At 42.9% G+C, this 25,024-nt stretch overlaps 1 protein-coding gene across 1 annotated transcript in view; it reads right to left on the bottom strand.

Moving 5' to 3' along the window:
* The window catches only part of Fermt1 (FERM domain containing kindlin 1), a 32,122-nt gene extending 16,675 nt beyond the window's left edge, over positions 1-15,447 (bottom strand). Inside the window, exons 1-5 of the mRNA XM_057781154.1 lie at positions 15,294-15,447; positions 12,988-13,221; positions 9,795-9,941; positions 8,226-8,439; positions 7,198-7,300 (exon numbers count right to left, since the gene is read on the bottom strand). Of these exons, the coding sequence (XP_057637137.1) occupies positions 7,198-7,300; positions 8,226-8,439; positions 9,795-9,941; positions 12,988-13,221; positions 15,294-15,447 (852 nt within the window). The remainder of the gene's footprint in view (positions 1-7,197; positions 7,301-8,225; positions 8,440-9,794; positions 9,942-12,987; positions 13,222-15,293) is intronic.
* Positions 15,448-25,024: the final 9,577 nt, after the last annotated feature.

Genomic DNA, 25,024 nt, shown 5'->3' with positions numbered 1-25,024 from the left:
TGATTACAGTTCAGTTGATAAAAGAGGAAACTGGACTTTAGATACTGATGTGAAAGATGGCTCTGTTAGATAAAAACCTGCAAGCGCAGAGCATGCAAACGCTCCCATCTATACAGGGAACACACGGTCCTGGAAACCTGGTAAATACAGCCTAGAAAATGTGTGAAAAATCTTCAAGGATGTTAGTCATGAAGTTGTGGCTGCCTTTAAGAAAAAGTTCATAGCCAAGGGTGGTTCTCTTTGTTCTTTTGGAATGAGTTTACTGGGTATATTTATTTAGGGTTTGCAACATGGAATATAGAAATAATATTATCAAAAGCAATATTAACAATGAAATAACAACAATAAGAAGTATAAAAATAATAATATAGTAAGTAAAATGGTTTTGTTTATGAAAAGAGCAACCAACTCACCAAAATCATGAGGTAAGAAAAGCTTGTAATACATACATGTCTACTGTCCATGGTCCTTATGTCCTACGTAAACACTCCAGAATTACTCATCCTGTGTGTCTGCTACTTTCTATCCTTTGACCTGTGTCTCTCTATTGTCTATCTACCTGACCAGTGCTACCCTCACTAATACTGAAGCTTGGTGTGTTCACGATTTTTTCTTCTATGTCTTCTCTTTTTGGAGTCTATGTACAAGTGTCTGCTTTATTTTATTTTGCATATGTACCCTCCAGACTCATTTGTGCTGTGGTAAATGGCAAGATCTCTTTTAAAGTCATTCGTGTCTATGCACCCAAAACTTCACAGAAGCTACGCATTTAGGTTAAACACTATTTTTTATTCTAAATAATCCCTCTTTACATTTATCTTGGAAACAGCCTCAACTGTGGTAGAATATGTCTAACAAAATTAATCTTGACCTTTAAAATGTATGGGTTAGTGGCACAAGTACATCCACAATGTTGCACAAGCACCCACCTTCCAAAGTCTTCATTTTGCATGGCCAAGAGTCTGTTCTATTCTATTCTATTCTATTCTATTCTATTCTATTCTATTCTATTCTATTCTATTCTATTCTTCTATTCTATTCTCATTAAATCATAGTTTCCATGTTAGCGTTTGTTCTGTTTTTAGAAAATGATTTCAAATTTCTCTCTCTCTCTCTCTCTCTCGCTCTCTCTCTCTGTGAATTTGGTACATGCCTGTGTGCTGTATGGGCATGTATCTGGTAGGTGTGTGAAAGAGGAACAGAGGAATGTGTTCATATCCTCTTCTATCACCCTCCGCCTATGACTTTGAAGCAGGTCTCTCCTTGAACATGGAGTTCATGTTCTTTTCAGTTAGTTTGGCACCCTGAAAGCCCCAGTATCCGCCTCAATCTGTCCATCTCAGTGCCAGGGTTACAGACACATACGAGACCATGCAGAGTTAGCTACTCAGGTGCTAGGATCTGGTGCATTAAGCACTCTTAATCACTGAATTGTTTCTCCAGGCCCATCTGAATTTTTTATAACGAGTATATATTATACTATATATTTTGAAAAATATTGATAAAGAAAACATGAAAAATACCCAGAATACCTCAGTGCACTCATCATGAATTGATTAACACTGGCTTTATTTATTTATTTATTTTGCATTAATCTCATGTCTGTGAAGAAAAGAGCTGATAGGGAATGTCTAAATGTAAAGCAAACCCAAACCAGCAAATATCTCTGATAATGGTAAATGGGAAAGATGACATGCTTTGTTGACATGTTCCTTCTCTGCATTTCTAAAGTTTCTGGGAAAAGAAGACAACGCAGAGCCAAGAGCCAAGAGGGTGGGATTTAGGATGTGACTTTCACATCCTAAATGTGGTGATGTGCTCAGACCTTCAGGAAAGTCTGCCTCTGTTCTGTGATCTACAAAGGTATCTCATATAGCTGGCCTTGGACTTTACCTCCCCACCTTCCAGACAAATGGAAACAAACACACTTGAGAATAAGCATCACATCGCCGTTCACAACAGGCCTGAGCAGACAATCAAAGCACCCTCAGTGAGCTGGAAAATGGATAAACAAACTGTATTAGGTCCTCACAATAGGCACCACTTAGCATCAAGCACAGCATGGCGCCTTGTGAGTATGCCTGGTGAACCAAACCTGACTGATGCCCATCTGCGTGGCATTTCTGAAAAGGGCAAAAGCTGGAAGAGAAGGTGGAGTGGGCTGGGTGAGGTCCAGCATCTGACCAAAAATAGACTGAAGGTAGCTTTGTGTGATGGCTTGTGATGTTGGTTACATGCACGTATACATTTACCAAAACAAAAACCAAACCACCCAACAAAAGAATCATTGTACTGTACACTTACAGTATACATACTATTTTTTAAGTTACTTTTTTTTTGTTTTTGAAAGAAAGGGCCTCATGCAAATTGATTTTCAATCCAGGCTTGAACTCTTGATCTCACAGCCTTGGCTTCTTGAGTGCTGGAATTATAGGCGTGTGCCATGATGCCCGAATTCCAGTGAATGATTTTTTTATGGTACATAAATTGTAGTCCAGTCAAGACTTAACAACTAAAAGAAATTCACATGTACAGTGTACATTGTAGGCTTATATTTCTATTTGGTATGGCAGCCAGGCTCTAAAGCCATAGTCGGTATCTGAGGATGGTCACGTAGCCTACCAGACAGGCCATCACTACCTAACAAAAGGTCAGGATGTGGTTTTGCTGCTTTCTTTGTAATTTGGAGAATGCCTGATTGAGATGTTAATTTAAGTCTACGTGACAGCTAACACACAGAGTAGACAGGTAGTTGTGGGCATGACAAAAAGCCATTCACCTGGTTACCTAGGAGACAGAATGCTAATCTATTTCCCCCAAATTAAGTTTTGGTATAAAGGCTGTTTGGAAAATAAAGCAGGAGGAATTTTTCAGGATGTAAACTCAGGACTTCATAAGGGACCACTGAGACTCTCTTTCCTGATGAAAACATGTGAGTCATGTCTTTATTTTCATTTCCTCTACACCGGTCCAGAGAGAGATAGTTTATTTTAGGGTCTGGTTAACAGAAATAATTTAGAGTCTGGGCTAGCACCAAACCCCGACAGTACATGGATCCAGGTGTGGTGGCACATGCTTATCATTTCAGATACAAGGGATCTTGAAGCAGGGGGATCATTTGATCACAGGAGTTAGAACCAGTCTCCTCTTAATATAAACCATCAAAACCGCTAGGCAGTGGTGACACACACCTTTAATCCCAGAACTCAGGAAGCAGAGGCAGGCAAATCTGAGTTCGAGGCCAGCCTGGTCTACAGAGCGAGTTCCAGGACACAACTGTGTGGTATGGAAGCATCATGATATAGTCATACAATTTTCTACCGATAGTTTCCTTTTTAATATTTATTTATTATGTATACAATATTCTGTCTGTATGCCTGAAGGCCAGAAGAGGGCGCCAGACCTCTTTACAGATGGTTGTGAGCCACCATGTGGTTGCTGGGAATTGAACTCAGGACCTTTGGAAGAGCAGGCAATGCTCTTAACCACTGAGCCATCTCTCCAGCCCCTCCAATCTTTTCTTAAAAGCATTTATGCAGTCATAACCTATAGTAGTAATGTATAAAGTTACATAAATATTACTCTGCTATAAAAAGAGTAGATTTGCAGGTCAAAGTAGAGTTGTAATTCTGATAGATATTGCTACACTGCTTTCTAGATTAATTTATATTTTCTCTTACAATCACTGTGTAGGACCTACCCTGTATCTTATTATTTATTCAATTAATTAAGAAATACACATATTACTATGTCCAGTTTAAAAGAGATTTTGCTCACTATAGTTCATGTTTCATGTGGTAGACTTACTCATTTTAATTCATTGGCTTTAATGTCTGATGGGTTTGGACTCCTTGTGTGCAACTTAGTTCTTGGATAATAATAGTTGCTTTATAAATATGTGAATAAACAAACAGATGGGGAAACATTTGAATAGACAAAATGGGGCCAGGATACTGACTTAGCAATTAAAACTGACTGAATATAGTTTCTCCTAACATTTATCTAGTTTTATGAACAATTTCAGTTAGGTTATTAAAAAAGAAAGCACAGAACAACATAGGTTAGTTGGGAACTAAGTGAAGAAAGACTCATGTTTAACTAGGGATCAGGCTTAAAAATGAAATCACAAAATCTCCAGCAACAGGCATGAGAAAACTCTTCTTGACTTGTTGATCAGGGGAGTTCAAGAGACTCATAAAATAATATAGGCTATAGATGTCACCCTTGGTTACTTCCCAGAAATTGAAGGTAAGTCCTTGTTGATGACACCACAAATTTCAGCCACAGGACTCAGAGGATTATGAACTAGATATGACCTGAAAACCTCTCTCCTAGGGCACATCACCAGAAGGTGCTATGCAAAATGTCAAGGAAGAAAAGCAATTAAAACTCCTACCCAGCTGTGATGTGTAGGAACCACGACAATGACCAGCATGGCGAGATGGTGCAATAGTGGCACTCTTATCTTGGCAGTAACCAACAGCTCTCTAAAGAGACTTGAGTCTCAACCGGAGAGAAATCACACCTGGTACTGGAAACTCAAGAGAATCCACTACTGTCACCTTCCTAAACCAGTATGATCCCTTCCTTCAGTCTAAATATTCCTACACCCACAGATACTTCTCATTCCTCATCAAAAAAGATTCTTTTTGCCACAAATGGAGACCACAACTGGTCAAAATGCAGAGAACAATTAACTACGGGGTGTCAGACCCAACTGATACATCTACAACACATCTCTATACCTAAGGCCCAGAACGCTCTGGAAGATTGTAAGAGCCAGATGACCAGAAAGTCTGCTATGAGATTGTGTCTTCCAGATATGACAGAGAAGACATACCCACCAAATCTCAACAATATAGCTGCCCAAATAAGATCTGTACAACTCAACTAACAGTTGACATCTCAGCCTGGATGGGTGAAGTCTCATGGTGCCTCATCCATAGATGATGAGCAACAAATCATCAATGAGTGCTGGGACAGAGAGAATTTGTCTTCCTCAGGGATGAGTTTCTTAATTAGCTATCCAACACCGAGTGATCTGCCCTAAACATCCCCCTAACACCACAAATGGACCTAGCAGATTAACTTACATATTTATTAATGTATGTGTCACAATAAAAGTGGAAAAAAGAAGCCATCAATTTGAGAGGGAGTTGGGGAGAGTTTATAGGGGGTTGGAGGAAGGAGGGAGTGAATAATATAATATTTTAATTAAAAATAAATTTAAAAATATTTTACTTTAAGCTAAAATACTAGTTTTTTTTACTTTTTGTATGATAGGCATATTTTGCAATTTATAAAGCACTTTTAAAACAACAAAAATGAAATCACAGAAATGTATAATTTGTATTTAGTAGACAATGCGAAAAAGGAACCATAAACAGTGTTCATTAAGGAACTTAAAAAGCAAAGTAAAACAGTTGCTTAAAAGAGTGACATATTCATTATCCCTGAATACTTTTACTAAGAAGCCAAAATTTCCTGTTTTGTCACAGTTCACTGGGAGTCATGCATTCCACACACAGGACAGACCCATCAGCTTTCAGCTGGGCAGAGTTTTCCATAGAAACGACAGCAATAGGGCTTGGAGGAGGTGGTCCAGTCAATAAAGTGCTTGCTGAGCAAGCATAAGGCCCTGAGATCAGATCCCCAGCACCCAGAAAGGTTGGTGGTTCTCTCTGTAGTCCCAGAGATGGGCAGGAGAGCAGACAGGAGATCCCAGAGGCTTGCTGCTAAACAGTCTAACTAAATTTAGTGAGTTCAGCGTTCAGTTAGGGACTTTGTCTCAAAAATAAGGTGAGATTAGAATATGACACCTAATGTTGACTTTGGCTTCTATATGTGCACACATATGCACATACATGCACACAGACACATACATGTAAGCATATACACACACATACCTCTAAAAAGAAATAAGGAGTAAGGTGTTTTTTTTTTTTTTTTTTTGGAAGAAGTTAAGTAGGGAAGCTAGGGAACTGAGATGGGCTTTTGAAAGACAGACACAAATCAACCAAGAAAGCAGAGATGTGGCTGCAGGGGGAAGAGTGTAGAGAAAGGTTGAAGCAAGTTCCTCACACAAATGCTCAGAACGAAATGAAGATGAACAGTAGGCACAGACCCTGGGTGGGGCTGTTGCAGCAAGGTCATCTGGCCACCTAGAGATTACAGTGTTTCATTCTGTATTTTCTACAAGGGGTCATTCAACTGCAGATGCTCAACTCCACAGAATGGCTGGTTGGAAGAAGGAAAGCCGTAGAAGTCCAAAGGACTCATCTCATCCCTCATTAATTTTCCTTATAAGCTTTGGGTGGAGATTTGCCTTAAAATTGGAGTTGGTGATGAGCAGGGCTATTAGACAGATGATACCTTTTCCTTAAGATCATTTTAACACTGCAGTGGGGAGTCTTGTGTGGATCACCTTGTGGTCCTGGTTTGCTTAAGAACATGTCCTCAACCTAGCGCTGATACCTCCTTTCCTTCCTAAGCCATGGCAGATTCTAGCTATGTGGGCTAGAATCACTCCCTCTTGTTTCCGTGAATGTTGAGAGGCTGTGTGCACCATGCTGGGTATGAAGACCCCAGGTAGTGTGGGACAATTCTGTATTCTGCCAATTATGTTTTAAATAAACGCTGATTGGCCAGTAGCCAGGCAAGAAGTACAAGCGGGACAACCAGACAGGAAGTAGAGGCAGGACAATGAGAACAGGAGTATTCTGGGAAGAAGGAAGCTCTTTCTGCACTCCTGCCCAGACACTGAAGAAGGAAGATGGGACCTGCCCTGCTGAAAAAGGTATAGAGCCATGTGGCTAACATATACTAGAATAATGGGCTAATGTAAGTTATAAGAGTTAATAAGAAGCCAGAACTCATGGGCCAATCAGTTTATCATTAATATAGACTCTCTGTGTGATTTTCTTTGGGATTTACAAACTGTAGGAACTGGGCGGGACAGAAACCCCAACAAGCAGGCCCACATGTTACACCCAGGCAACTTCTGCTAATGCTGCTTAGCCTGCCCTAGGAGGCAGAGAGGAAAGTTCAGAAGCAGGCACACCTGCTTCAGTCTAACCTGCAGGGAAGAGGAGCTCACGCAAACCAGCCCCGACCTCGATAACAAAATGAAAAGTTAGAACTTCCATGCACACACAACACAAAAGGAAAACAAAACGAAGCAAAAGAGCAATTTCTTACTTTAGGATTCAAGTCAAAGAAAGTGTAGTATTTAAATCTTAACAGCAGTTGCTCATCTTCTTGAATGTTTTGTTCCATAAGCGATCTGGAGGAATCCAGCCAACTAGGAAACAAGAGGGTAGGATTTAAAAGCCAGCCCACTTTCCCATCTACCCACCACGTCGTTTCAGATTGCATCTTACATAAATCCAAGAACACGGACAGACTAAACCATATCAACAAAGCCCGTGAGCACTTAATAGCTTATATTTGCTCTTTACCTTACAGTCCCCCCACCTCTCCAGACAGGGTTTCTCTGTGTAACAGCCCTAACTGTCCTGGAACTTGCTTTGTAGATCAGGCTGGCCTCAGACTCACAGAGAATCACCTGCCTCTGCCTCCCATGTTCTGGGATTAAAGGCATAAGCCACCACACCTAGCTATGTTACAATTTTTAAGATAAAAAGTTTTCTCATTGACATATGAAAGTGAAGGAGCTAGGAGTGTTGTTTGATAGTGTTTCCTTCCTCCCTGCCTCCCTCCCTCCTTCCTTCCCTCTCTCCCTCTCCTTTCCTTCTACCTTCCTTCCTGAATCTTACTATGTAGTCCAAGCTGGTGTTGGATCTGTGATCCTCTTGCCTCAGCTTTCTGAGAATAATAGACATGTACTACATACATACACATATATATATATGTATATATATATATATATATTACACACACACGTGTGTGTGTGTACATGTGTGTGTATGTATTTATCACTCTGCATCCCCAGCACTCTTTTCACACCTGCAACAGCATCGAGAGTCACAGTCATGGATGGTAAGCCATCAAGTTATTTGAAGACAATTTTCTCACACTTTTAAGGCATTGAGACCACTATAGTCTGTGTACATCCCTTTTTCCTTTTAAAGTTAGCACTCTGAATTTTGCTAGGGAAACATAATGCCCATGCCTATTAATTAAAACAAATTAGATAGCCCCCATCTCTTTAATTTCTCTTAGTGTATGAACACCAGTTTAGATAGGAGAAAGATGGTCCCCCTTACCCTGCATTCATCCTGGCTTTGTCTACCAAAGATCGAGGCTGGAACATGTCGGCGAGCACATCTGGTGATGGAGGAGGTTGGCTGAAGGCCAGAACATTGCAGTTTTGTTCGGTCAAAGGGCTGTCACCGAACCAAGTCATAGTGGATAAGGCTGGCGTCCCATTGATGGGGTCATACGTGGGTGTCATGGTCTTACTGTACAAGCCCGGGCTTACTGTGAGGCAGGCAAATGATAGGTGATCTGGGTTAGGAATCTTTAGAAGAAGATTATACTAAAGTGAATTTTGATTTTAAAGGTATCAGGAGTCAGGATAGTAGGAGATCAGGATAGTAGGAGATCAGGCGCAGAGTTAAAGATCTTGTCTGGTCTTTCTAGTCCTGGGATCCCAAAGATGCAAAAGTTTCCAAGAATCAACACAGATAAATGTTGGTAAGTCCTTTCTAATCATCCAGAGTTTTCTGTTTCTTGGTGTTATGAGCAAACCGAGAACACAGGCACAAAATGTCTCAGATAGCAAAGAGCTACATCTGCTACTTTTAAGAACCCAGCAGTTATTCTCACTAATAACTGGCCATTACCTCTGAACACTGCTCAGATCCCTCTTTATTCTTTGTGTCCGAATAAGAAAGCCCTTGATAATGCAAGAAAGTAAGAGACAGTTGTTTTGATACAGGTATACCTTTTAAAAATCTTTACCTGCCTTTCCTTTACAAGCCAAATGAAAGCATGTTTAAGAAAAAGCTTGCTAGGCAGTGGCGCACACCTTTAATCCCAGCACTTGGGAGGCAGAGGCAGGTGAATCTCTGTGAGTTCAAGGCCAGCCTGGTCTACAAAGTTCGAGGCCAGCCTGGTCTACAAAGCGAGTTCCAGGAGAGGCTCCAAAGCTACAGAGAAACCCTGTCTTGAAAAAGAAGAAGAAGAAGAAGAAGAAGAAGAAGAAGAAGAAGAAGAAGAAGAAGAAGAAGAAGAAGAAGAAGAAGACAGAGCCGCACAAAGTAAACTAGGAAAAGAGAAATATATTGAAATTACCCAAATTACCTTCTTTCTAAATGTACTTTATCATCCACAATTCATGGCTGGATGTGCTATTATTTTACAGCATAAGATATCCAATTAAAATTGTGAGTTATCAAGCATACCTAAGGTAAAAGTCTAAGTATAAAAAAATTCAAAATGTAACTATATATCTCCTTCTCAACTTGTCAGTTAATCCTTCAGCAACATTGATCCCCCTTTGTTTGGAGAGAAAGTGGGGGGAGGGAGGGAGGAAGCGAAAGGAAGAGAGGGAAGACATAGACCCCCTCTGCTGCTTTAAGGGTTCTAGGGAGGCTTCCTTAGATCCACTCATGGGGTCAGTTCATAAACTGCTATATATATGGAAAGAAAGGGACTGAGGGAGGGAGGGAGGGAAGAAGGGAGAGAGGAAAGGAGAGAGAGAAAGAAAAGGAGAGAGAGAAAAGGAGGGAGGGAGGGAGAGAGAGTGAAGGGGGGAGAGAAAAAGAGAGAGAGGGAAGTATTTATTGATTTTTCCTTTGGGGTCTACAGTCACATTTGAAACAGTCCCGTACCTGGGGAACCCGAACTTGTTGAAGAGCTGTCCAGGCTCAGGACGTCATCAATCATAGGATCTTTACCACTTTTATCTTTCTTCTTTTTCTTCTTAGAATAGTCACCAGCAGGCTTCAACAGTGAAAGTTCTTCGGGTCTTCTAATATCTAAAATAAAACAAAGTAAGAACTGACACAAACAAAAAAGGGAGATTCTTCCTGAGACTCAGCTGCTCTGTGGATCTGATGGCTCTTTAGGAGGTTGTGGCTGCAGATGGAAGCCGTTGCATCCCATTTGAGGGGACAAAGCCCCTCTAACTGGATAAGGACAAGTAGTGGCAGAAGGTTCAGTCTAGTGCGGTTTCTGGTTTGTGTTTTAATTTGTGATGAAGATATTTTAAACACACCCGGAGCAAAGGGAATTGTGTAACGGCCTCTCTGTGTGTTTGCTATCCAGCTCAACCACCGTCAGCGCCGTGCGGTTCCTGTGCCCGCCATGGACAGACAGTATTTCTCTTTTCCTTTGCTCCTATCTCTGTCTCTCTCTTTGGTTTTCTAAAAAACCACAAAGGGCCCCATATCCTTTTTTTCTTTGTGGACAATTGACTCTGCAATATTTTTCCCCCTATACAATGCCCATCATTTCCTGCCATCCCTGTAGAGGTATCCTCACATCCTACCTTGCCTTCTGGGTCTCTGTCATTTCATTGTGTGCCAACCTGATTTACAGTAGTTTGAGAGCATTTGTGTGTCTGTTAAGAACTTTTGCTGGTGGTTAGCCACGTTCTGTGGCGGCTAGCCTCATCTATGTGAGAGGACCTGTGCTCTCCAAAAAGGTGCTTTTGGTGGTAGGCTCCTTCCTTGGTACCTCCACCCTCCGAGGTGGCTACACTGCCGCCCAGAGGTCCTGGCTGCCCTCACTGCGACACTCTTAGTGGAAGCCAGATGTCTCCAATCTCTCTTCCTGTATCTGGATTCCACACAGTATATCGAGGTATTGGGACCTCAGTTCTCGATTCCTTATCTCAGAGTCTGCTTCTGAAGAAATCCAGCTGCGATAACCCTTCCTGAGTCATCCAAGAGTGTAACTGTGACCAGAACTTCCGATAACCCACCACGGAGCAGCTTTAATCCAAGGAAGCGGCTGTTTTAATGGTACCGCTCCCTTAGATTTTAGGAGTCAGTTCATGAACTGCGAGGCGCCCAGAGGCAAGAGCAACCCGGCTGACTCTCTATCATCCAGGAAGCCTGACTCTCAGGCTACACCACACCTGGAGCCATCCCAAATGTCTATTTTATGCACACCTGACAACTTACATATTATAGTGTATGCATTAAACGATCAACAAAATGAAACTCCTCTGCTCTGAATCTGTACCTCTTCCGTTCTTCAGGGAAGACCGACATACTGCTAATCTGAGTTAGTGCTGACTGATTAGACTTAAGAGCCGTGATTAGAGATGCTGAGCAGAGATCTCTCTGCATGTGTCTTCAAAGCCACAGTTAGAGAGCACCCTACTGCTTGGCCTCAGCGGTGACGTGTCACCTAGTCCGCGTGGGGAATGGACAAGGCCTTTTCGTGGGATGGCTTACTTGGTGTTCAGATCCTCACTAGAGTACTGCTAACAACAACATGGCCTTGTGCTTCACAATGTCCCATCCCATGTCAGGGACACTTCAGGAACGTGTGCTTTGCAATGGACTGTTCCCAGGTATTGGTTGGTTCACCAAACAGCCACTGGGCAGCCTGTGTGTGCCAGACATTGATACGCCGAGGTAGTGATTTCCGTCCTAATCCCACTTCAGGCTCTCAGACCCCTAATGTCTCCCATGGGCATTCCTAAATCCATGGATACTTCCCTTCATTCGCTCTACCGCCCATCCCGCTTCAACACTCTCTGCTCTTTTTCTTGCTTATTTCTTGGCTGTCCATCTCTGCCTGTTTCGAAGGGCAAGACCTCAATGACCTTCATCACACTGCCTACCATTCACCTACTACCGGCTGCACAGTAGGGCTCAATGAGCATTTGTTGGGTGAACGAATAAAACCATTTATCGTTTAATGGAGGACAGCGACTACTTAGTGATGTGTAATATTCTGCGTTCATGTGCTGGGTGGTGATGCCACCAATATTCTTGGTGTCAAAGAAGGCACCCACACATTTTCAAAAACTAGGAAATAAGAACCCATTCGTGGTCTAAGGGTCCCTCTTTCTACAGTGTACCATAAAGAGAGAACTAATCGGGTATTGTTGTCTCTGTGCTACTATACCACGAGACACTAATTCAGCAGGTGAGCCTGGTGGCACATGCCAGTGATCCTGGTGTTTTTGAGGCTGAGGAAGGAGGATCACAAGTTTGATGTAAGCCTTGACCACATAATAAGATCATATTTTAAAACCCAACAAAAAAAAAAAGATTAGGCTTCTATCCACAAATTATTTTTGTATGCGTATGTGTGTGGTGTGTACGCAGATATTTGTGTGCATACAGGTCCACATACGCCTGTGTGCAAGTGTGTGTGAGGCCAGCAAACATCCTTGGTGTCATTCCTCGGAAGTCATCCACCTTATCTTTTTTTGAGACAGGGTCTCCCACTGGCTTGGACCTTGCCAATTAGGGCAGGCTGGTTGGCCAGTGGATCCCAGGGATCTGTGTGCCTCTGCCTTTTCATTGTTGGGATTACAAGTGTGTGCCGTTGTGCCCATCTTTTTAAGAACATGGGTTCTGAAGGTTGGCAAGGCAAGCCCTGTACTGATAAGCTCTCTTCCTAATGACTTCTGTAGATAGAGTTATTTACAGGAGCCAAGTACTAAGAAAGGAATTGAATCATGAAGTACCACCATCCCAAAGACGGAGATGTATCGTTATGAAGGATTCAACAAAACTTCCATTCTTTGGTTTGTCTTAAACATCTGAGTGTGTTTTGGAGAAATGAGCTTGGAGAAGAACCCTCAACATGACCACTTCTACTTACAAGTGTATTTTAAACAATTGCAAGCACGTGGAAATGGCTCTGACTTATGCAAATAGTGTTCCTTTTATTTCATTCCACTTGAAGGGTTGCAGTGCTCTGCACTGGGCTCAGGGAGTTTGCTTCCTTGTAAAGGAGGGTTCTCCAGCCAGTGCGCGAGGCAGGCGGAAAGCACAGGTAATTTTCCTGTTCTCCTTTGCCAAGAGTCTAAAGGGCACAGAGGCCCCACAGGGAACTCACTCAGCACTTTGCAGATATCGGCAACGGCCTTAAACACCACAGCCGAAAAGCTGACTCGCAGTCGCACGGTCTTGGTGTTGGGTAGGCGAAGGCGAAGCATTTTATGTTGCGGGGTGAAGAGGAGCTTGGCGTCAGCCTGGACTCCACACTTGTCCAGGGTCCAGTGGGTTTTCAGAAGCCAGCAGCGCTTCTGCTCCCACCACAGAGCGAAGTCTGACCAGTCTTGGGCTATGTCTGCAAAAATGGAAAACGCAGTTAAGCGTATGAGGAGAGGTTGAGCACGCAGCCTTCAGACACGTCGGTGTATTCACTGGTAAAGCACTAATCTTTAGCTTGCAATCTCTTTTTATGGTTCAAGGCTCAATAGCTGTTAGCTTCCTTCCAAAGTCTCCCAGGAGGGCAGGGAACAAATGGTGTGTGAACTCTACCCTCATTTACATTTGAGTATCATAAAAACAACATAAAGTAAATTTTCTGTTCTGATGGTTCTGATGAACTCTAAACCACTCCCCCAATTACTCTGTGCATCATTCTCAATTGTTTATCATAACTTTGCTAGAAATGAGTCCTCTCATTACTGATTGCAAGGGAACACGCTGGTCTCCACAGGCCACATGGAACCACCGGGAGCTGACAGTTCCCCCTGCTCAGCCATGTCCAGCTCCCCTAGCAGCTTTGTACTCGCAGTTCGCAAAGTGGCCTCACTGACATCCGAGTTGCACATTCTTCCTTTCAGTGTGGCGTCTACACCCAGACTTGCCTTCGACATGATATCAAAGGTGGAATCTCTCTTCGCCAGTATGAAGTCAGTTCCATCCTCTATTTTGCTAAATGAAGAGACATCACCATCCTAACTTACTTGTTATTTTTCTCTCTGTGAGCTTTGCCTCTTCTGTAATTAGAAAGCCCTCCTCTCAACGCTCTTAGAGGAAGCATTGAATTATTTTGGAAGGCGATGAATCAGTACTTGTTCTCTGTGGCATAGACTATATCTGTTGTGGTTGGGATACGGCTTGAGGGTCCCCCAAGACTTTATGAGTTGGGGTCTGATTCCCATTGTTAGAAAAGAAGAGGGTAGAAACTTGATCCGACCACTGTGTTGGGAGATGGAACCTCTGGAAAGTATGTAAGATTAGGTAAGGCCATTAAAGCTCAGACCCTCTGGTCAAATCTAGTGGCTTTATAAGAAGAGGCAGGAGAACCAGGTGCATGCGCACGCACACACACCCCCTCCCCCCTTGCTTCAAACTATATGACACCTTGTGCTGTCCTGGGAGTTTTTCAGGCTTCTGTCATCAGATGTAGTCCCTAGACCTTTAGCCAAAACCATGTGCTAAAATAACCCTTATTTCTTTACAGTTACCTATACTCAGGTACTTTTGTTATAACAATAGAGAAATGAATTAATGCAGTCTTCAACAGAAATATCTATCAAGAGACAATGATCATATATTTGACCATCTCTATGAAATGAAAATGGAAATAATTCAAAAGTTCATCAATGGACAAGTGGATAAAATGTGGTAGGTTCACACAATAGACTATTGTATAGAAACAAAATTAGATTAATCCAAACAATACAGATTTCTCTCAACCATAATATTAAATAAAAAAAAAAAGCAGCTGTGTGAGAGTACATCCTGTATGAATGCACTTACATGAAGTTCAAAGACAGTAAAAACAGAGGACAGGATAGTGGTTGCCCTTAATGATTGGGGGATGGTGGGTAGCAGCCCGGGCTTGAGAGGGGAGCAGGTAATGTTCCTTCTTGATTTACATGACAGTCATGTGAATATGGACGTAAGACGCACTTAGAAAATACTTTTATTTCAGTATAAATGAGAAGTCAGCATCCAAGGCCTCAAACAAATACAAAATAAAACATTAAATTCTAAGGCCAGAAGTAGACTTTTCTGTCTTTGTTGGTGGGCAAGTGTGGAAGGACATGGTAAGAGTGAGCTGAGTTTAGCATGAAGTTATCAAGTATTAGTAGAGAATGGACTCGGTATTCCAGTGCCATGTTACCTATGATTACCATGAATGACACTGGTCAGACGGCCCTTGACCTTGCAGGGCATAGCTTTCCACCCTTCTTGAGAGTTCCAGTGTGCCACCAAAGACTCAAGCTTTTACAAAGGTGGTTGGATTCCACTGGAAGCTCTCACACGGTCCTTCTCCTCTTTTTGGGAGAAACCAGGGTTGAGGAAGAGAAATATGCTCTCAGGAAATCTAGGGCCAGCCACGGAATGGTGAAGTAACAGAGAGGGGGTCAAAAGTAGAAAAACCATGGAGAATGAACGACTTACTCATCTCTTCCACCAGCTTGAGCATCACTCCTCCGATATGCAGGTCCCCCGACACCCTCAGCTTGATTTCTGTCTGCTGCCGCTCTTCCATGGCACGGTCAACTAGGACCACAAGCTCCCAAGAAGCAGATGCGAAGTCACTGGATGACATCATTGTGGCACAGGCAGGTGTCTTTAGGGACAAGGACAAGCACAGGTCAGAATGGCAGTGGAGAGTGGAAGGTGCCAGCAGGTTGTCAGAGAAAGGCCATTGCTTTTAACTTTTATATTTTGTTTTAGATTCTTGTTCAAAAATTTCTGCAAGGTTTCTGGTACCTAGATACTAAATTAGGATCATAAATGTATATACAAAACTTCTAAAAAAAATCCCAACTATTTAAAGTTCTGTGTTTTCTTTTCTCCACTGAGGTATGTCTTTTCTTTGCCCACATAATGTATCAAGCTTCATTTTCCCTTTCTACTAGTTTTTCTTGACTTTCTCTGAACTATTTTGATAAAACAAAGAAACTATGGCAGTCTTCCAGAGATCTCCATCTTTACTGAGATTACAATTTGCGTGGGATAAAGTGTACAGATGTTAAAGTGACAGTTCAACACATTTTGTCGTATGCAAATTATACTTCAATAAAATCAACTCAAAAATCTTTTCACTGAAACCATTTCCCACTAAAATCCTCTTTTTTAGCATCTCTAATACATCTGCTAATTTGGATTTTTGAAAAGCTTTAAACAAAGGCTGGAGAGGTGACTCAGTGATTAAGAGCACTGGCTGTTCTTCAGAGGTCCAGAGTTCAATTCCCAGTACCCACATGGTGGCTCACAAAAGCTTTAAATAAACGTCATTTAAATGAGTGTAAGGGGGGCTGGAGAGATGGCTCAGCGGTTAAGAGCATTGCCTGCTCTTCCAGTGGTCATGAGTTCAATTCCCGGCAACCACATGGTGGCTCACAACCATCTGTAATGAGGTTTGCTGCCCTCTTCTGGTCTGCAGACATACACACAGATAGAATATTGTATACATAATAAATAAATATTAAAAAAAATAAATGAGTGTAAGGAATCCTTTGCGCGAGGCTGTGCGTGAGGCTGTGTAAGGCGTCTCACGAGAAGCCAGCCCACGCTTCTAAAGGCCTATCTTGAGGGACCCACTGCACTCCTGACTGTAACAGAGGTCTCAGGGGATCTTAGGTGTGGGGTAGAGCCAGAGACTCTGAGGCCCATCCAGCATCTGTGGCTTACACTCTGCGTCTCAACAGACAAGTGAAAACGTAGCTGTAGGTTTCAGTACCCCCTTCTGCCTACCAGACCAGTATGAAGCTGGGTTGGTGATGACGTCTGAGGGGCACTGTTTTCATAATAATTGGTGGGTAATTAAACCACCAATGTCACACCACATATTCATCTCACATGGTGTATAATGTAAGCTCTAAGCAATCTGAACACGCAGTACAGACTGAAGGTGTTGGAATCATATTCAAGAGCTCAGAAGTGTTTCATAACTGGAAGTATAAAGATGCAGTGGTGTGCCCCTCAATACAGAAGCCCTCAGGGCAACTTCTTGCATCCAGTGGTTGACCCAGCCTGAATGCTTGCTCCCCTCATCAGCCTGCGGGAGCATTTCTGGTGTGCATCAGCTACCATCCCAGCATCAGGTCCTCCACTCTCACCAACACTCATCTGAAAACGGGGGAAACGGGCGGAGGGAAGGTAGGCCACTTACTGTAAATCACATTCAATCCGATGCGGGAACCCAAACATGAATCCATCCCCTTTATATACTCAAAACTTAACCAGGGCTCTGAGAAATGTCCTGGGTAACAGGAGGAAACCACATGAATGGAATTCTAGCTTTTACTAACATAGATCATTTCTACAAACAGATCAGCAATGAAGAGACAATAAAAATACCCTCTTGACGGTCAATCTATCATGGAAGGGCTTGAAGAGCCTTATGGTCTCCAAAATGCTATTTTCCGAGGCTGGGTTTTTAAATAACGTTTTGCGCACGCGTAAATAAGTTTGGTCTTAAAAAAAGATGGTTTCTTGCAGCTCATTTCCTGGGTCTCCAGACACAGAGTCCTTAGTTTTCCTGACTGGAGTGATTAAAACGTTTGCGTAGACAATGGACAGATCCTTTACAACGGAAATTCCTCCTAAAATGAAGACGATCTGGTTTCCCCACATTCCTTTCCTATCTCTCTGTGCCTTCATTTTGCCCCGAAGTTCTCGTCCTCAACAAGCTGTTACTTGTGCAGTAAACTTCAGCCGGTGGAAGCGCACCCAAGGAGACCAAAACAGGAGGTAAAAGGCGCCTTAAGATCACCCCAGCCCCGGTTCAAAGAGAATGCGGGGAAGAAAGGAGGATACGTTTTGGAGGGTGTCGCGGGGCGCTTGGAGTATACTGGTGGCCAGTCCCCTGCCCCTCGCCCATTAACGACAACAGCCATAGCTGTACCGAAGAGTTAATTTGCGCGGCCAGATGACTGGGCCCGAGAAGGTGATCACATCCAGATAAAATTATTTCAATTCAACTGTCATTTAACTGCACAGAGCTGCAGAAAAGAAGGGGACAGGGATCCCAAGTCTTCACGTTGCGGATCACAGCCTGGCGGTCCCGACTTGGAAGCCCCAGATCTCACCTGCTATGGAGCCCGCGGCGTCCAGTCTGCAACCTGCACGTGGAGAGCTGCGTCCCCAGAGCCCGCCTTGGGTGACCCGGGGTCTCGCGGGACAGCACAAGGCTGCGGTGGGCAGGGTGACGACAGCCAGTGAGTGCACTGAGAGTCCGCCGCCCAGCGCCCAGCACGGTCCCGGGACCACAGCGTGGCGGCGCAGGCTAGCGCGGCGGGCAGGCGGGGGCACGTCCAGCCCAGCCTGCTAGGTCTTGCTCGCGCGCGGAGCAGGCGAAGGCTGCAGACGCAGTAGGGGTTGAAGGGAGCCGCAGGGCAGCTCCTGGCAGGAGCCAAGCAGCCTGGGACACACTCCACCCCTCCCGTCTCCACTTTTATATGACTTCTCCTGGACGCCTCCAGGGTTCTGGATACTCTGAAGCCCTCGCCACTGGTCGGTCGCAAAGCCCAGTCGTTTCTCCTGCCTGTTAGGTTAAATAGCATAGCCGGGGGGCCTGGGAGAATCCCTTTCTGTATGCAACTGTCTGTCTATGCAGAGTGAGGGAGTAAGCCTGACTAGACAGGTGGTTTGCGCAGAGGCGATTCACCTCTGAGTAAGAGGGTGATATCAGTCTTCCAAAAAGGTGAGGCGCCACAGGAGGAAGCCCCTCCGATCAGAGAAAACTCCAAGCCAAAGGCTGGACCACTTCATGGTGGCTCACCATAGGCAGGCAGTTACTTTCCTATTGTATATACCAGACAGCTGCCTGCCCAGGAAGTGTAGGCGACTTTGCGTACACTTGGCTGAATGTACTGTGCCAGGCCCAGGGTTGGGCTCTGAGGATATAGTGGTTAACAGAGCAATAGTTCTTTAACTGGAAATGAGTAGAAGGATGGGCTGGCAGCCACTCCTTGGGAAACTTTTATGCATCATGCCTCGAACCTGAGGTCTTTGCACCAACGAGGTAACTTCTTAAATCGAAAATAGTCTGAGATTTAAAGTCGAATCTTTGTTTTCATTTGAACATCACAATATTTAGGAATTGTTTTGCTTTAAAAGTATTTTGAATTAGAATTAAGAGGTGGGGGGATAGCTCAGTGGTACAGAGCTTTCACGATACACACAACACTCTTCGACTTCTCTCCCTAATACCTAAATAAATAAATGTCACTTGAATTTTATTAACAAATGCAGGATTCTAAGAGCAGAGGGTGCAGTTCAGTGGTAGAGCGCTTGCCACTGAGTTCCTTCCCCAGCAGAAACAAAAGGTATTTTACAGTTAAACTAATTAAGACATCAAGGGATATATCGGCTAGGTTTTTTTTTTTTTTTTGTTTTTGTTTTTGTTTTTTTTGTATCAACCACACAGGCTAGAGTCACCTGAAGAGGGAACTTCCCTCAATTAAGAAAATGCTTCCATAAGATCTGGCTGTAGACAGGCCTGTAGAGCATTTTCTTAATTAGTGATTGATGTGGGAGGGGAGGGCCCAGCCCATTGTATGTGGTCCAGGCTTCTGTAAGAAGACAAGCTAAGCTTCACTTCTCCAGGTTTCTGTGTGAGGGTAGGAGTGGGGTGGTGGGTGAGGGTGGTGGTGGCGTGGGGGTGTGATGATGTTTTGTTTTTGTCCTGACTTCCTTTGATGATGAACTGAGATATGGAAGTGTAAGCAAAATAAATCCTTTCTTCACCAACTTGTTTTTGGGCATGGTGTTTTTATCACAGCAATAGTATCCCCCCTTACTCTACCTTTTCCAGGTAAATATGCCCAGACTTTGGTTGGACAGTAAACGTTTCCAGACCTTCTTTCTGAAGATTGCTCCTGGCAGATTAGAAATGAGCTTGTGTTCAAGGTCAGAAGTGTGACCTTGAAGGATTATTGGCTCCATTAGTACCAGTGCAGATTTTTTTTTTTTAATCCCACTCAAAACACCTGGATCGTACTAAAGAATTCAGCTGCCTTTAGGCTTTCTTCCTGGTGTTATTTTAAAAATTTATGCAGATCCTCCCTGACTCTGACAGGGTTACACCCCCAAATGCTCATGGTAAGTTGGAAGAACCTTGAGGCAAAAAATGAATTTACTGCACATAACCTCCAAATATAGTTTGGTAGCAAAGTATGCCAGAGAGCAGTGGCTCTTTCCCCTGTGATGGTGTGACTTGCTGACCACAGTGCCCTGCAATGAGGAAACATGTCCAGCCCCAAACTTATAGCAATGCTTGTGGTTCGGAACCACTGAACACTGAATCGTGATAAATCAAAAAGTCTCAGGTGGGGTTTACCAGTCTTTGCACTTCATTTTAAAGAAATAGAATAATATGTATTATTTAGTGTGTGTCTTGTGATATATTTGTGATTTTCACCCATAGTATGTATCGTAGACATGTCATTGAACATTTTACTTATCACTTGGTGGTTTTGAGTTTTCTGAAACAGGTATAATACGATCACGAGTACAAAGCAGATTAGAAGGTGCATTCTGGACTTCAACATTTCACACCCTTCCACACACCCATGTACACATACACACACCCACATATATGCAAACATACTCATACCCACATATACACACACCCACACACACAATGCACACACCCCTTTCCCTCCTTTATAATACAAGCAGAATCAACACTTGAGTCTTTCACTTAATCAATACATGCACATTAATCAGCAGGGAATTTAATTTGACCCCTTGTTTCTTTAGTCACTGGGTTAGGTAGATGCTGAACCAGACCTGGCAGTTCAAACTGACAATGCTCAGAGGCTTATCTTCACATTTTAGGTGTGATGTGGGCAAATAGAAAATAGAGATGCTTAATTCTGCCAGGTGTTCAGAGTGGTGGGCATGAGAACAGGCTTCAGAAAGAAGATGGCTTATTTGTTATTCGGTGACATGTGTGTACAATGTGTTTGGTCACAGTTACCTCTCCTATTCCTCTCTCACCCCGCTCCCATTTCTACCAAACCCCTTCTTCTTCCCAGGAAGTTCCCCTACTATTTTCACATTTTTCCCCTTGTCTCTCTCTCTGCTTTTGGTGACATGTTGAGTTTACCTGGGGTTGCTTGCAGGCACACAGGGAATCACAGCTGGTGGGGGTTCATGAGGGCAATGACTGGGCCAGGCTCAGGAGAAAGCATTCTACAGCACTCCTCCCCACCATCCAGCCCTTCCATTCTTTCTGCCCCCTTTCTGCATTTCTGTGTTTCTAGGAGCAAGGAGGCCATAGATGTCCCTTGTAGGGCTGATCACTCGACAGTCACTTATCCTCATCATTTTGACTGAGTATGAGTTTCTGTGTTAACCACTACAAACAGAAGTGTCTTTAATCAAGGCCAAGCGCTGTACTAATCTGTGGGCACAAACAAATATTTAGAAGACAACTTGACAGTGTGTTTATTTAGTAAAACAGTGGTATGTTCCCTCGTAGACTCCTTAGGCACAGGCTTTTGATCAGGTTGACTGTACCAGATATGAATTACATCCTGTGGAGTAGGCTTCAAATCTAATCAGCAAGTGGATGGTTACCCCCATAATTATCGTGTACTATTATACCAGTGGGCACATCCTGCCTGGCTTCTTGGTACTGTAGCTAGTGTTCAGGGTTTACTGTTGCCAGCTTTCCTCCCCCAGAAGTCTGCCTTCCAGGACTGTGTAAAGTAGCCAGCAGGGAAGAAGTTTCCAGGTCATTTCCAGCGTGACTTCTGCTTTGCAAGTACAGTGTGTGGTCTTTTCGACAATAGGGTTTTACCATGTAGTTCTGCTGGGCAACCAAGAACAATAGTAGATTGTATCACTTTGGAGACTTCTGAGCCTCTATTACTCACAATGTATACAGAATTATCCCGTGCTTGGCACTAGGGTTTCCATTTAATGACCTCTGACTTCTCAGAGGAGCGTTATCTACCCATGCGGAGTGCCTAAGGGAGATGATGCTGGGAGAGAACGTTAAGCTTCAGATGAGATTCTGACAGGTTTTTAAGAAAGATTTGTAGATTTGTACTATCTCTCTCTCCTGCGTGCGTGCGTGAGAGAGAGAGAGAGACGGAGAGAGAGACACAATGCATATGTGCGGAGGTCAAAGGACACCTTTTCAGGACTCTGTTCTGCTTCACCTGTTTGTGAACACGGTTTCTCACGGTTTCTGCTGCTGTGCTTCCTATGCGCGCTTCTACCTGATTCTCCTGTCTCTGTCTCCTATCTTGATCTCGCCACAGGAGTTCTGCGACTACAGATGTGAGCCACCACATTCAGTTTTTCATGTAGTTCTGGGGATCAAACTCAGGTCATGAGGTTTGTGTGGCAAGTGCCATCTTTTTTTTTTTTGATTTTTCGAGACAGGGTTTCTCTGTGGTTTTGGAGCCTGTCCTGGAACTAGCTCTGGTAGACCAGGCTGGTCTCGAACTCACAGAGATCGCCTGCCTCTGCCTCCCAAGTGCTGGGATTAAAGTCGTGTGCCACCACCACCCCGCTTAGCCCAAGGTTTTTATAACTCTGGTGGCTCACCTTCCGCTCCACTGGGTGTGTCCTGAACTGAAACTGCACATTGATTTTGGTGGATTGAGGAGAAAGGAGGGGATGCTCCATGCCCAGTTATTCCTGACTGATGGTTTTATTTGCCAAGATGAGCAGGATCTTACTCAATACACATTTTCTCATCAAGATTCTAGCTTAAATGTACTCATGTTTGGCAACTAATCAAGAAATGTAGCAGGCACGGTTTTATTATGAAAGTTTTATTTTCATGGACCCTGGGATACGCACAAATGTGGTATGGCTAGGTGTGCAGAGTGCAGGTTCTATTCTGTGTGAGATGCAGAATGTATTTTATGACTGGAGTCTTTAACCGGGTAAGTAGCCAACACATTTTATGCTCAGGCAAGTTCTAAAATGTTCTCCTTGCCATAGTGGAAAGGGCGTATCTCATGCATCTCTAGACCCTGGACGAAGACCAGTGGTAAAGGGAATAACAAGGCCTTGCACAGAGGCCGTGCTGCAGCCACCTGCAGAAACAGGGCTGCTGTCTTCCTCTCTCTCTCTCTCTCTCTCTCTCTCTCTCTCTCTCTCTCTCTGTCACTCTGTCTCTCTCAGGAGCTGTCTCTTACACCTTTTTGCACTGTGTCTTAGTCAAAACATACAGTGATAATTAAGTCTTCTTACCCCTGATTATAAATTTTCCTTCCCTAGAGATAATAGTTACCTGGTTCTGCAGAAACTTCTTAAGCAAATGACAGGATTCCAGATTCACCATTATACCTTTTGCTTTTCTTCCTTTAGAATATCTTGTTGATTGTCGTAAATGTCAGATGTTTTCAGGGTTGCCCTCCCCCATCTTTGAGAAATCTGATCTAATATTTGTGGACATTCCCATGATTCCATCACATCTAGAAGCATCTAATGAGATGATGATGTGCTTTTTTTCTTTCAGTTTGTCTTACAGTAGAATACACTGACAGATTTTTATATGTTGAACCATCTCTGCATCTCTGGGATGCAGCCTATTTGATCATGGTGGATGATGTCTTTGATGTGTTCTTGGATTCGGTTTGCCAGTATTTTATTGAGTATTTTTGAATTAGTGTGATAAAGGAAATTGTTCTGTAAGTCTTTGGATATCAGGGTGACTGTGGCCTCATTAAAAGAATTTGGCAGTGTTCCTTCTGTTTCTTTTTCTTTCTTTCTTTCTTTTTTTTTTTTTTTCGAGACAGGGTTTCTCTGTGGTTTTGGAGCCTGTCCTGGAACTAGCTCTTGTAGACCAGGCTGGTCTCGAACTCACAGAGATCCGCCTGCTTCTGCCTCCCAAGTGCTGGGATTAAAGGCGTGCGCCACCACCGCCTGGCTGTTCCTTCTGTTTCTGTTTTGTGGAATAATTTGAGCACTACTGGTATTAGCTCTTCTTTGAAAGTCTGGTAGAATTATGTGCTAAAACGGCTGGCCCTGGACTGTTTTTGGTTGGGAGACTCTTAATGACTGTTTCTATTTTCTTGCAGGTTATAGGTCTATTTAAATTGTTTATCTGATCTTGACTCAATTTTGGTATTTATCAAGAAATTTGTCCGTTCTTTTAGATTTTTCTAATTTTGTGGAGTACAGGTTTTTGAAGTATGACCTAAGGATTCTGTGGGTTTTCTCATGTCTATTGTTATGTCCCCCTTTTTCGTTCCTGATTGTTGATTTGGATATCCTCTCTCTGCATTCTAGTTGTTTGGATAAGGGTTTCCTTATCTTGTTGATTTTCTCAAAGAACCAACTCTTTGTTTCATTGATTCTTTATATTATTTTCTTTGTTTCTATTTTAAGATTTCAAACTTAAGTTTGATTATTTCCTACTATCTACTCCCCTTGGGTGTGTTTACTTCTTTTTGTTCTAGAGCTTTCAGGTGTGCTGTTAAATTGCTGGTATGAGATTTTTTTTCAAATTCTTTGTGCAAGCACTTAATGCTATAAACTTTTAGCAGTGCTTTCATTGTGTGTCATAAGCTTGGGTATGTTGTGCATTTGTTTTCATTGAACTCAAGGAAATCTTTAATTTCTTTGTTTCTTCTTTGACCCAGTGGTAATTTAGCTGAGAATTGTTCAGTTTCCATGAGTTTGTAGCTTTTCTGTAGCTTCTGTTGTTGTTGAACTCCAGCTTAAATTCATGATGATCTGATAAAATGCAGGGGGTTATTTCAATTTTTCTTGTATCTGTTGAGACTTGCTTCATGACTGAGTATATAGTCAATTTTGGAGAAGGTTCCATGAGGTACTGAGAAGAAGGCATATTCTTTCATGTTTGGGTGAAAGGGTCTGTAGATTTCTGTTAGGTCCATCTGAGTCATAACATCTGCTAGTTCTGTTATTTCTGTTTAGTTTCTTTCTCACAGACCTGTCTATTGGTGAGAGAGGGGTGCTGAGGTCTCCCCTGTTAATATGTGAGGTTCAGTGTGTGATTTAAGCTTTAGTAAGATTTCTTTTACAAATGTAAATGCTCTTGCATTTGGGGTATAGATGTTCAGAATTGAGACATCATCTTGGTGGATTTTCTTCTTTGATGAGTATGAAACGTCCTCTATCTCTTTTGCTTAACTTTGGTTTAAAGTCTACTTTTTAAAAATATGTATTTATTTATTATGTATACAATA

Source organism: Chionomys nivalis, chromosome 9 (genome assembly GCF_950005125.1).
Source record: "Chionomys nivalis chromosome 9, mChiNiv1.1, whole genome shotgun sequence".
Taxonomy (NCBI): domain Eukaryota; kingdom Metazoa; phylum Chordata; class Mammalia; order Rodentia; family Cricetidae; genus Chionomys; species Chionomys nivalis.
This window is presented reverse-complemented; position numbering and strand designations above follow the sequence as displayed.